General features: G+C 40.2%; 1 protein-coding gene across 1 annotated transcript in view; it reads left to right on the top strand.

Annotated features, from left to right (window-relative positions):
- The window catches only part of SHANK2 (SH3 and multiple ankyrin repeat domains 2), a 621,534-nt gene that overhangs the window by 177,284 nt on the left and 430,178 nt on the right, over positions 1-14,072 (top strand). Inside the window, exon 12 of the mRNA XM_067557524.1 lies at positions 1,136-1,202. Coding sequence (XP_067413625.1) covers positions 1,136-1,202 — 67 coding nt within the window. The remainder of the gene's footprint in view (positions 1-1,135; positions 1,203-14,072) is intronic.

Genomic DNA, 14,072 nt, shown 5'->3' with positions numbered 1-14,072 from the left:
AGTGTCTTAAATTTCTGGGTTCAGAGTTCCACAGACTCTCACTTTGTGGAGTTCTTCACCACAGCAATGAAAAAAATAAGGGATACTCAACTGGAATAACTGGAACTGGCATTAGACATGAAAGGATCCATATCCATTTACCAACCTCCTATGCCCCCCTCAGATGGCTTTTGTATATGTAAAGTGAATATAGTTTAATGAGATGGTTTATTGTTATTATTAAGATTACTTATTATTTGTAGTACAATAATGCCTAGGTGTGCTAGTCATGGACCAGGACATAATGGACATAATGCTAGGCACTGTACAAACAGAAAAGAAAAAGATGAAGAGCTTAATAGACTTGTCTAAATAGACAAGACAGACACATGGTGGGGGAAAGGAGTTATAACATGCAGCCAGAGAGAACAATGTGATGATGGCAAATGTCATGTTAGTTCCATGATTTTTTATTTATTTATTTGGTTTCTGGGTGGGGACCAGCTAAACGGAAGGGAGAGGAGACATTGAAGAGAAGAGAGTGTGGGAGAAGGGGAAAAGGAGTGATGCTGAGGTGAAAAGACTGAAGGGGAGAGGGAGGTGGAGAGGGAAGGTTTGGCGCACACAGCCAATCAGCACAGGGCAGAGAAAGTTCAGTCAAAACTCTAGAAAGTTCTTCAAAGGACTAAAGGTCCTTGCTTTGGCTGCGTCTGCCCTTAGTGGCTGCAGTGGCTGTCTGACTCCTCTTTGCAGCTTTCTCCCAAGCCCACATGGCAGGGGGAGAGGAGACATCACCTGGGTCTTAGTATTCCCAAAATGAGGGGTCTCCCCTTCACCATTCTGGGTTTGGAGGGGTGGCCCTGGCTGGGCCACATTTTCTCCCCTCCCCACATTGTAGAAGTCCCTGCTTTGTCTGTGTCTTTGCTACTTACAAGATTCCTGTTTATTTGTATTATGTTTAATCAAATTTAACATAAATATAATAGTTTCCTGCATAGAGGAGAAAGGGTCAAAGATGCAAAATAAATGTACGTTATCCTATTTTGTTATACGGAACAATAAATTCATGTGGTGTGTACCAATATCTGTCTCCATATATTTGCATGGTATATGACTTATGAGTACATATTAATTTGAGCTATTTTACAATTTTTAGGTGGCTATAATAGCAGGAAATTTTGAGCTGGCTGAATATATCAAGAATCACAAGGAAACAGATATTGGTAAGTAAAATATTTACAAAATAGTTTTTGGAATTCTACAACTGAGGCATTCCAAATGTGCAAAATTATTAACTGCTTGTGACCTGGAGTCTTTGGAGAAGGACTCAGTCAAGGAGTCCATCTCTTGTTTTTACATTTACTAATTAGTGTTCCTCTTACACCATTTTGCTGCCGCAGACTACTGCAGTGGGAAAATATGTGTACAAGTCATTATGCGGTAGTCTTGTACTGTCTCTGTAACAGGGCTGTGTCAGGCAAAGCGGCCAAACCTGCAGTCATGGGGACCTAGCACCCCCAAGTGTGATGTTTACCATTCATGGTCCTATACAACATGTTGTAGAGAATGAGCTACTTCGTTCAATAATGGTGATTATAACTTGAGTCCACTAGGGAGTCAGGATATCACTGCTTTTATGGTAGTATGAGTTGGCACACATTGCAGAGCTCTCTTATTAAACAGGAAATATCAGTCCACTGTTCTTCTAATGCTCTACATAAGCAAAGACACAGACCTTACTTCTGGGTACATTACCTATTCCTCTATTCTTTTCCCTTCCCACTACCTGACATTTCATAGACTTTTAGAGTGGGGTAGGGTAGAAAGTCATACACCAAACCGTGGACTTTTCAATCAAGAGGGAAAGCCCAATTGCATGGCTTTGCAAAGGGCCCTTCATAGGCCTGGACCAGTCCCAAATAGCAAAGCTAAGAAAATGCCCTGTTGTTACTGATGGAGTTTGTAGGCATTTTCCAGTACAATAGAAAATAACTAATTTGAAGCGGGATTGCTTTTTCTCTTTTCCTACAAAGGTAGCATCAGCCTTTATCCTGTGGGTTCAGCCCTTATTCAAGCAAAATTCCACTTCAGTAGCAGTTTGACTGAAGTGAAGGTTGCAATATCAGACACTCCACTTACAGCTATTATTGGTAATCCAGGGATGAGAAGGAGTCAGAAGGCCAAATTCTACCTCAGTCTTCATGTTGTGTAAATATATTGAAACCAATGATGTTCCTACATGTGACAGGTTGGAGTTCCATGGAACCCCTTTCCAGAATCCCTAGATTTTCACATATAAAATCCCTTAGCTGGGCCATCCCATTAAAAAGTCTGAACTTTCATTCTGGGCACTGAGAGCTGTGTGTGCTCTCTCACCCATTCCTTTGCTGCTCAGATAATCAGATTTTTCTTTTGCTTAATGGAGATAGCTTGCTGCTTTTCCTGCCACCTAATGTCAATTAAGCTTAATCAACTCTGCATCTCAGTTAGCATATTCTGTAACTTGATGTCTTTTTTGTGGCAATCATCAACATGAAAACAAGTACCGACCATGTCACAAAGTGCTACATATCCCTTAGGTTTGGTATTATCAGTTTTCAGTGACAAAAAAGACCCTTAAAATAACTCAAGTATCATAAGAAATTCACTGCTATTAAAAAGGGATGTTCCGAGCAGTCTTACTTCTAACAAGAGTGGGTGCCATTTTGGAAAACCTAATCTTGTGTCTGAGATAAAGAATTCATAGGGGACTGGATAAAGGATAACACTGAGGGATTAAAAGTAAATTCTCATATAATTGTATTTCTTTTAAAACAAGGTTCAAAACAGAAGATAATCTTTTTTTTTTTTTTTTTTTTGCATTTGACAAATGTCCAAATGGTAAATAAAAATTATGATGTCAATTATTCTTTTGAAGTAACCGTGTTTGAAACAAGTTAAAAATAATATTTTTGTAAAGCAAGAAAAGTTATTATGAAGCAAACACCTCATTCATAACACTCAGTACATCACCTCAATTTGCTCTAATCCAAGATGCTCTCTAATGAGCTTTTCCAGGGTTGATAAACATATTAAAAGAGTTTATTTTAATTATTACATATTTTGAAACTCCTTGGAATCCAGAAATAACTTGCAGCTCTGTGCTTATACAGTTCCATCTTTTTCTCTATTTTGAAAGAGACACTACATATATTGTACAATATAATCTTAATGAACTGCACAGCAGTTAGACGTTACAGATTTATAACCTTTTCCATTCTTCCTTTAATTAGTTGCACTGTCTTATTTATTTATTTATGTATTTTCCAAGCTAAGAGAAAGTAATGGATTAAAAGATGTGATGAATAGAAAAGTTAATCCCTGATTGTTTTCATCCAGCCTACAGCTGTCTGCAAGTAAATGAGCACAGGAGGTTTAGAAAGCATTTGCTATACAGCATTTACTATGGCTTCTATAGGATGGAGATACAAAAAACCAACAATAATATATATAGGAGTCCTGAAGCTCTCATTAGATACAGATATGCAGATATTAAAAAAGTTGCAAGCTGATAATCCTTTGACTCGGATAACCTATTTTTAAATCTCTTTTTTTTGCCTTGGCTCTTTGTGATGAGATGAATTATCAGATGGATTAAATGACATGGGTTGTTCTTCTTCAAGTGAACAAGGTTTGTTTATACCGTACATCTTGTTCTCCAGCAGGTCTGATGATAGAAGCAAGAGGGTTTTTTTGTGTTTTGTTTTTTAAATATGAAACACATTGAGCTGGTGTGTGAGTTTTTGGTAGTTGATTAACAGACTAACTAATACTTGGATACTGTTGCTAGGCTTCAAGTCTGAGTTCCTGTATTCCTCTATAATTATGCAGAGATGTGTATATGTGATGGTTTGTGGGTGTTTTCAAACAGATTTTTTGCAATTTAATAATTTTTTGTGAATGCCAAAAGTCTGCTATTGTATTAATCTTATTCTTTAAAATATACATATTTAATATAAGATAATTGCTTTAGGATTTAAAAAAACAATTGTCATCCATAAAGAAAAGTAATTTTGTTTTTATTAGAATTGTGGCAGTAAACACACTGCTTAAGATGCATTTTCTTGTTAAATAAACAAAATAATTCTGTTTTTAAATAGCAAAGGTGGTTTTCATGATAAAGAGATGGTTTTCATGATAAACTTGCTTTTCTAATTTATTTTCTTTAATTAGATCAGAGTGATTGAGGTTAACATTGTTGGCTCTTCAGTTGCAAATATTTAAATTAAATACTATCAGGTCCAATGCATATTTTGTTTGTTTATTTTTAAAAAACATTTAGCAGTTTGATTTTTACAGATCAGATCCTGCAGCTTATTGTCTAAACCAGTTATGAAAGAACACATTTAAACCAATAAAAGCACGAAAAAAAAAGGACAAAAGACATAAAAATCCACAAAACAGCACTCTGCTATGACGTCTTCTATTTTTAACTTATATTATTTAATAGAACCAAAAGGGATGCATGTGTGTGTTATGGTCATGTTCATTTGTCATTTCAGTATTATGATTAATCTTAACCTGTTTCACATGCTATAAGGTATTTTCTCATGGGAAGCACAATGTTATTAAAATAAATATAAAGGCAGTGACACTGAGATCTTTATCATTCACTATTTTAAGTATATGCTGCATATTGTACTGTAGATACTCTTCATCTTTTGTAACCCCTTCTAACTGTGGTCTGTTAGCCCCTACTAAAAATGAATATTAATTGCTAATGTCCATAGGAAAACTTCACATTAATATCTTCTAAATTTGGTTCTAATCAAAATAAGCCATTGATTAAAGTAGGAAATAAATTGATTGTTGCCATCACTTATCAGTTATTATCAAATGATACCAAGGAATAGAGCAATTTGTTTGACATATTTTGTCAAAGTGCATATAAATGATCAGATTGGAAAATTGGTTGTCATCTGTTAGTGTATCTGTTTACCTACTAGAATCTGGGACAGACTTTGAATAAGGTACAGTAATTTCCTTGTCCCTTTGATCATACATAAGGTTTTTCTCTGTGTGTGCTAGCACATAGACATGCACCAGATACACAATTTACATCAATTTTGAAACATAAATATTATCTTCAGAAACTGTATATATCTGGCTGATCTTTATTTTAAATTTAGCTTCGTTCTTGTGCATATTAAAATATATAAAGTTGCGTATTGATCATAGATTAATTATAGTTTAGACTTTTTTATCCTTCGAAATGATCTAATGTGAAATTGGAATACAGTGTGTCCCAAATTACATGGTACATAATTATTGCTTATGATTTGTTAGGCTTATTCTCAAATCTAAAATGAAAGTAAGAAAAGACATGATAAAATATTGAACTCTGAATAAATGCAATAGAATTCAGAACAATATGGTCTTTTTGGGCAGACTCCTGTTCCCATTGACTTCAATGTGTTCAGTGGTTCTCCTTCATGGACCTGATTACAGAATCAGGGTCTACAGAGTAAGATACAGTGGGCTGAGGTTCTGGTGTCAATACATGCAACAAATATAAGCTACTAAATACAAAGTTATTGAATATACAAAGATCTATGTTGCAACTTAGTAATACAGACTGTATGAATAAAAATTAAGCTTAAAGTATAATCAAGGAAAAGAATATAAGAATATATCAATAACAATATATCAATAATTAAGAATATATCAAGCTGACATATGGGAAAAAATTGGTAATAACCACTGAGAGACAAAAATAGAAAGTATAGTAAGTCATATGTGAAACTGCTATTACTAAAGGCATAGATTAATTTCCTATTTCACAAAGAAAGAAGGTAGGTGAGGGTGACCATATTTCTCAAAGGGAAAATGGGATACCATGCGGGGCTGGCATTGCTGCTCACCTGAACCTTGCCTCCTCCCCCCCCATGCAAGGCTGGCATTGCTGCTTGCCCCCCTGCACGTTCCTCCGTTCCCAGCAAGAGGTCAACCGCATTTTTTTGGCAAAACTGGGAATTTGCCCCATTTGATCTTGCCAGCTGATGATCAGTCAGCAAGAGCAAATGGGACCAATTGCCGGTTTTGCCAAAAAAGTCGGGACGGCCGGGACAGGGCTTATAAAAGGGACTGTCCTGCCCAAAACGGGACATGTGGTCACCCTAGATGCATTAACCTGGAAAGGTGGCAATGAAACACTTAAAAGGACTCTGCCATTGCAACTAAACAGATAATAGAGTTAAACTATAAGAAGTTGACCAGGCCCAGAATTTTGAAAGGAGCATTAAGCTAACTTGGAAAACTTTTGGTGAAGACTTTAGGTTGTTCACTAAAGGTGAAATTCACCCTTGTCCAAAGGATCACTACAAGGCCTCTGCATTAGTGAAGTCCTATTTTATAGCTGAAGCTGTACTAGAGTGAATTTAAATCTAATTCCGTGAGGTGCCGAGGACCTTAAACTCCCATTTAAATCAATTGGATTTGAAGGCAGTCAGTATATCTCTAGAGGAGTTTAGTAACTTGCAGAATCAGGCCCTCAGAATAAGGTGCCTGATCCTTCTTCATTGAAGCTACAATGATTTCATTGTGCACAAGAACAAACCCAAAGCTGGTACCAGGGAAATTCAGGATTATAATGATAAACAGGTGGCAGGACATGACATTTCTAGATGTGGATTTTTTTGTATTGTTATATACTCTATTTCCTGTGAGATTGAAAATCTCACATGAAATGGAGAAACAAGTGTTAACCCAGTTTTTTTTCATAGAGAAAATTCGAATTGGGGTGACTTGCATGAAAGAAAGTGTGTTTGTTTGTTTTAAATTAATTTAGGTCCTGAAATCTATTCAAGATTATTTAAACTTGAATTTCCTACAAAAAAACCCCAAAGTGTGGAGGAGGCGGTAGAGAAAAGTTAGTAGGTGGAGAGAGGTTTTGCCAAATACCAGTAGGAATGAAATGATCTTTAATCTGGTTTCATAGATTATAAATCCAGAAGGGACGAATGTGATAATCTAATCTGATTTTCTACATAACACAGGACATAGGGGTTCCTTGAATTAATTCCTGTTCGAACTAAAGTATATCTTTTAGAAAAACATCCAATCTTGATTTAAAAATTTCCAGTGATAGAAAGTTGTATGCAGGTTCCACGGCTGTAACCTTCCATCTGCAATGGGAGCAAGAGGTGAGAGAAGTTGAATAAGGACGCTGTACTAAAAAATAATCAGGAAAAATTTCTAGATAAAGATGTTAGAAGGAAAATGAAAGAAATTACCAAAGTCAGTAAAAGAAGTAAATACAGAGCAAGACAAAAGGAAAAATACATGAATTCAATTTCAGTGGGGGTGAAGACTGCAAAGACTTGTTCACATACTTAAATGTATGCACTCTGATTAATCCCATTCAATTCAGTGGGTCTACCCACAGGATGTAAGGTACTTCATATCTTTGTAAGGTCAAGTTTTAGGTTTTTAACCCATGAATTTACCAGGGACAAGCTTTGATGTGCCAGTGAGTCTCTGTCCTTTAATATTCGAGTAACTGGAATTACTTAGGGTCCAATCCAACTCCCATTCAGGCCAATGGAAAGTCGCTTGTTGTCTAATGGGATTCAGATCAGGCCCTTATGTGGATGTGGTCTCTTAAAAACTGATATCATTTCATGACATGGCTGCCATACCACCTAAAATAATATATTTTGTGTCAAGCAGAAAAAACTAATATTTTCCTTCAAAATAAATTAGACTCAAATGGCATCTAAAGCAATCGATTTAGTCCTTTGGTTGCTATTATTATCTCTTTGCATACTGATATATTTCACCCTTGCCTCAGTTAGTCAGTCACTCCCTTACTCTGTCTATCTCCCTCACTCCATTACGTTTACATTAGATCAGAAGCTTGTACCTTCATTTTTAACACCTACACATACTAATTTTGCTGCTATACCTGGTTATTTTTTGCTGTTAAGTAGGAGAAATGCTTAACATTAACTATACAAAGAAACACTTTTTTCTCTTTATTTGTATCAGGTATTTACAGAACCCAAATTTAATTCATATAAAAGAATATTTGTTAGTGGAGGAGTCTTCTCAAAATAATATTTAATGAATAATCTCCTTTGAAGAATGAACTTCCGGCATTATACCAAATATTACGATGCTACTGAAAATTGTCTTGTAAATGAATATCTTCTAAAGGAATATAATTTTTGGTGCAAACCATTTATTGTCACACAGTATATGAAACACCATGAAATAAGAGCTTTCTGAAATGTAAAGCTGTTAAATAAATACACCACATAATTATTAATATTATTTATAGTGCCTAAAAGTGTGTGCTAGCCACTTCATAGAGGATACAATAATATACAATCTTGGCCCTGAAGAGCTGACAGACTAAATTTTAGATGTGATACATCAAGTGAAGGCAACAATCAGGAGGTTTATGGGTTGAGGATGATAGTGATCTTGACTAACAACTGGCGGTTCCTTTTACAGGAGTGATGCTCCAAGCTCCATCTCACTGGCATCAGATTATATGATTGCCTCTTTGTTCATGCCATGGTATTTCAGGATGGGATAGTTGGTCACCAGCTGCATTTTGTCCATACTGCATCTTTGTCTGGTAGTCACCTCTGGAATTCATGCATACTTGAGAGCCTTGGAAGAAATGTTGTCAGATAATTTAGAAATCCTAATAGTCTCTAAACTAATTTAATGTCTTTAGGTATGAGCATCTACTGTATTGCTTGTATGTTTTTGGAGTCAGGTCATAGCCCTGGGGAGGACAAGTGTCTCATGTATGGTACTACAGTCATTCGCAATTTCATATTGTTTTTATTCAGTTTTAGATTTACTTCCCTGGGTCTTCTAGCAGCTAGCTGGTATTGTGGTTGTGATTGCCATAGTTTCTGCCATATTGTCTCATGTCCGTATACCTGAATGTCATCAGCTATGCTAATCCTTGAGAGTCTTCTTAGTACATCTTATTGGGAGCATTCATATTGTTCCATTGCATATATGATCGCAAATGGCATTCTCAGTGATCTGAGATAGCTGCTTTCCTGATCCGGTAGCACTTGCCAATATTTGTCTTTGGCATTGTGAAGCAAATAGCCCTGAGTTGGGCCTAGTGTATAAACTTCAGTTTGCTTTTATTAACCTTCATGTAAGGTTTATATTAATAAAATCTAAGACTGTTCCTTTGCCTTAAAGCTAGCCTTTCAACCCATCAGAGTAATTGAAACTATTGCTATTTTCCCAATTTTTTACTAATAAAAAAGCCTCTTATATGTTTAAAAGTGTTGGGAGAATGAAATGTGGGTGTAAGTATGAGTGATATAAGGAACCATAATAAATCAATAGGTTATTGAATATGTTCAGAATGTATGGAAGATGAGAGAAACTTCATCATCTACATCCCCATAGATGAGGGGGACTAAGCCCACATCCACAAAGATCATCTGTTCTTTTAGTTTGGTGATATATGTTGCCAGTAGTAGGGGATGGAGCTTTCCAGAGAGGCCAAAGAACGAGTTATCCCGCCCTCAACCTGGATTTGACCATGTTATTGGGTACAAGACTTGTGATCCCCTAATTTGCTCAGAAGATCTCCAGGGAGGTGCCATTAGCTGGAGTAAACTGGAATCACAGCCTTAAAGGTTTAGTGGAAGATCCTCCTCCTGGGCCACAACACCACCAAAAAGGACTGCTGCCCCTCTTTCCCTCAGGAGGGAGGTGACCAAGATTGACTGACAGCAAGCTATGACAGTCAAGTGCCCAAGAAAGCCTATTGACCAGAATAAGGAACTGTGATTGTCATCGTTTGTGGCAAGCATTGCCTCGTGGTCAGGGGCTTAGGCCCTTCAACAAATGGGGGGAGGGTGTTGGTAGAGGAGCCCAGGTCCTCCCACTCCACCAGGCTACAGCCCAGGGTCCTGTGCAGGTGACCAAAGAGTCTGACACCCAGGAGCACCTTAAGGGTGCCCTACCTGGGCCACTTCCTGCCACTCATCTAGTGTCCAGAGTTCACAGTCTGTAACAGGAAAGGGTGAAGGAGATCATGTCATCACTTGGCACCTCTTTGCGAGTGGCTAATGCACTAATGATGCCGCATTTGGCTGCTGACAGGCCCTGAACATTAAGCTGAAGGATTCGAAGCACCAGTCCAATGGCTTGAAATTCGAAGGATGGCAACACATTGGGGTTGCAGTCTGACAGCATGTGACCAGGATTTGTCACTGAATTTGGTCCGCTGGTTGGATCATTAGCCTCCTTAGAATCATAGAATCATAGAATATCAGAGTTGGAAGGGACCTCAGGAGGTCATCTAGTCCAACCCCCTGCTCAAAGCAGGACTAACCTCTGCTATATCATCCCAACCAGGGCTTTGTCAAGCCGCAGCTTAAAAACCTCTAAGGATGGAGATTCCACCACCTCCCTAGGTAACCCATTCCAGTGCTTCACCACCCTCCTAGTAAAAAACTTTTTCCTAATGTCCAACCTAGACCTCCCTCCCTGCAACTTGAGACCGTTGCTCCTTGTTCTGTCATCTGCCACCACCGAGAACAGCCTAGCCCCATCCTCCCTAGAACCCCCTTTCAGGTAGTTAAAGGCCGCTATCAAATCCCCCCTCACTCTTCTCTTTTGCAGACTAAACAAGCCCAGTTCCCTCAGCCTCTCCTCATAAGTCCTGTGCTCCAGCCCCCTAATCATTTTGGTTGCCCTCCGCTGGACTCTCTCCAACTTGTCCACATCCTTTTTGTATTGGGGGGCCCAAAACTGGACACAATATTCTAAATGCGGCCTCACCAATGCCGAATAGAGGGGAATAATCACTTCCCGTGACCTGCTAGCAATGCCCCTCCTAATGCAGCCCAATATGCCATTGGCCTTCTTGCCAACCAGGGCACACTGCTGACTCATATCCAGCTTTTTATCCACCGTTACCCCCAGGTCCTTTTCTGCAGAGCTGCTGCCCAGCTCGTCGGTCCCCAGTCTATAGCTGTGCATGGGATTCTTTCTTCCTAAGTGGAGGACTCTGCACTTTTCTTTGTTGAACCTCATTAGATTTCTTTTGGCCCAATCCTCCAGTTTGTTTAGGTCACTCTGTATCCTATCCCTACCTTGCAGGGTATCTACCACTCCCCCCAGCTTAGTGTCGTCCGCAAACTTGCTGAGGGTGCAATCTACCCCATCCTCCAGATCATTAATAAAGATGTTGAACAAAACCGGCCCCAGGACCGACCCCTGGGGAACTCCGCTTGTGACCGGTTGCCAGCTAGACATGGAGCCATTGATCACTACTCGTTGAGCCCTATGCTCTAGCCAGTTCACTATCCATTTTATAGTCCTTTCATCCAACCCATACTTCTTTAACTTGCTGATAAGAATACTGTGAGAAACCGTATCAAAAGCTTTGCTAAAGTCAAGGTATATCACATCCACGGCCTTCCCTACATCCACAGAGCCAGTCACCTCATCATAGAAAGCAATCAGGTTGGTCAGGCATGACTTTCCCTTGGTGAATCCGTGTTGACTGTTCCTGATCACCTTCCTCCCTTCCAAGTGCCTTAAAATGGATTCCTTAAGGACCTGCTCCATGATCTTTCCAGGGATTGAGGTGAGGCTGACCGGTCTGTAGTTCCCCGGATCCTCTTTCCTCCCTTTTTTGAAGATGGGCACTATATTTGCTTTTTCCAGTCCTCAGGGACCTCCCCCTGTTGCCACGAGCTTTCAAAGATAATAGCCAATGGCTCTGAAATCACCTCAGCCAACTCCCTCAGCACCCTCGGGTGCATTGCATCCGGCCCCATGGACTTGTGAATGTCCAATCCTTCTAAATAGTCTTGAACCTGTTCCTTCAGCACTGCGGGATGTTCGCCTCCTTCCCATTCTGTGCCACCCAGTACAGCAGTCTGGGAGCTGATCTTGTCTGTGAAGACAGAGGCAAAAAAGGCATTGAGTACCTCAGCTTTCTCCACATCCTCCGTCACTAGGTCTGGGCCATGTACTGATGGAGTGTGCGACGTGAACGTTGGTTGATGTAGAGCTTAACAAAGCTATGTGTATTGTTACTGGGTCTTTATGGGCAACCCCATTGCCCTTGCTACCGATACTTAACAACATAGCACCGCCCCACATTCGCCAGGAGAACATCTCTGTCACGCTGTTGGCTACAATCAGCAAGAATAGCAACCTGCCATTGTATGCAGATCTCTTCAACCATCTATCTGCTTGCCTGTCTTCTAGACTTCCGTTACGGTAATTTATGCCATCACAGGGCATGACGGTGGAACCTGCTTGGTGCAACAAGTGACCAATGACGACAGTCGTTAATCACTCTCTCGTCACTGACCCAACCATCTGTCCACCAGGTTTTGATCTTTCAAGGAACCTGTGGTCATCTCTGAACCATTTTCAAACAGGACAGGACAATTGTGCAGCCAATCTCTTTAAATGGGATTTTTCTAATGACCCGTGATGCAGCTGAAGTCAACTCCATACTATGTTGCATATTATTGTCAAGTGCCCACTGACTTATTTTGACAGCGGGCTACCGGCTCTCCACTTGGCTGATGATGATGCCATTAAATGGCTAGGCACATTGCACATACACTGATATACCCCTTTGCTGCCAAGCGTGATGTGGTGGTGGCTGCCTCCTCTTGTGAGCCAGGTCAGTTCCAAATCTCTCCCCTTCCAGGGTAGTCCATAAACAAAGCAAGGGAAATTAACACAAATAAACCGAGTTAGTATGCAAGAGGGGGAAATGCCTCCCTCTCAGGGTATAACAGAAGCAGGTTTTCCCTTCCCTCAGGGAGGGACCTTCAGGCAGTTATGGATGGGAGATATCGTGCATTTTCTCAGAAGCTGCAAGATAATAGTTCTTGCTCTTCCTTAATATGCCCACAAATGAACTGGTCTACTTTCCTTTTAACTCCTCCTCCAGCCTGTGCATCTCTTACAGGTATGGCGGGGCATGGCTGGCTGAGCCCAGAGCAGCTCCTTAACCCCTTTTGCCCAGCATGAAGTTTGTATACCCCATCACAGGTACTAAGACCAGAGATAATATCCTCTGTCTCCTGAAATGCAGAAATGACTCTGATTCTCCAAAGATAAGCAAGCTAAACAGCCAACCTTTTTATCTAAGTCACTGCTTTTCAAATTGTGAGCGGTGCGACGAGGTTATCGGGGGGACAGGCGTGGGGAGGGGAGGAGTGTGAGATAGGGTGTGGGGCTGTGGCTGGATAGTGTCTGGGTCATGGCAATGAAACAGTAGGGAGAGCGTGCAGGGAGTCCCTAGTGGTTGGAGGAAGGTGGGGAGCACAGCTCTGTCCCACCTTGCCCAGCTCTGTCCTGGTAGCAGCCTGCTGCTCTCCTTCTCTTCCCCTCCCTGACTGCTGGAGACTCCCTGTGTGCTCTTACCACAGCTGCCCTTCTCTAGCCCACACACCCAGTTGGCTGCAGCCCCACATATTTTAAACCCTCTGGAGCCTATGGGAGCAAGAAGCTATGGGCAGAGGAGGGAGGCTGATGGAGTTTGGTTCTACTGGGCATCGTGCTGCCATGGATTCCTCCAGGGACAAAGCCAGCTGGGTCCTGCTGTTGCCCTGGGTGTGAGCCACCTGTTACTCCTGGTGAGTCACTTTCTGCCCTGAATGGGCAGGCGGTGGGGATGGGGTTGTAATATGACTCCCTTATAGAAAGGGGATTTGGGAACCTTTGGCTCTAAGTAACCTTTTTCATTTTATAGTCTACCTGGCATGGATGCTTACCACCTGTATTACTGAATTTTCATTAGCACTTTTTCATTAGCACATGTGTATATGAGTATGTCAAACAGCATGTGATTATTCTAATTTAAAGTAATTCCTACCTTAACTGCTTCATGTCACCCTGGGTTGTAAAAGAGTGTCTGCATAACACTACTTTGTCGTCAAAGGGAAAATTATAGTTTGTATTATAGAGATATAGATTAGGTGGGAAAAGAGTTCTCTGTAGAAGTCAATCAGTAAGAGGCAGTTCTGAGGGAGTCTGGTTATTGCTTCATAGGACTGAGAAGCAGACTACATCTCCTTAAATTTCCAGGGTTAGAT

Source organism: Emydura macquarii, unplaced genomic scaffold (assembly GCF_026122565.2).
Source record: "Emydura macquarii macquarii isolate MOO-44397 ecotype Brisbane River unplaced genomic scaffold, CSIRO-AGI_Emac_v2 contig_1876, whole genome shotgun sequence".
NCBI classification, from domain to species: domain Eukaryota; kingdom Metazoa; phylum Chordata; order Testudines; family Chelidae; genus Emydura; species Emydura macquarii.
This window is presented reverse-complemented; position numbering and strand designations above follow the sequence as displayed.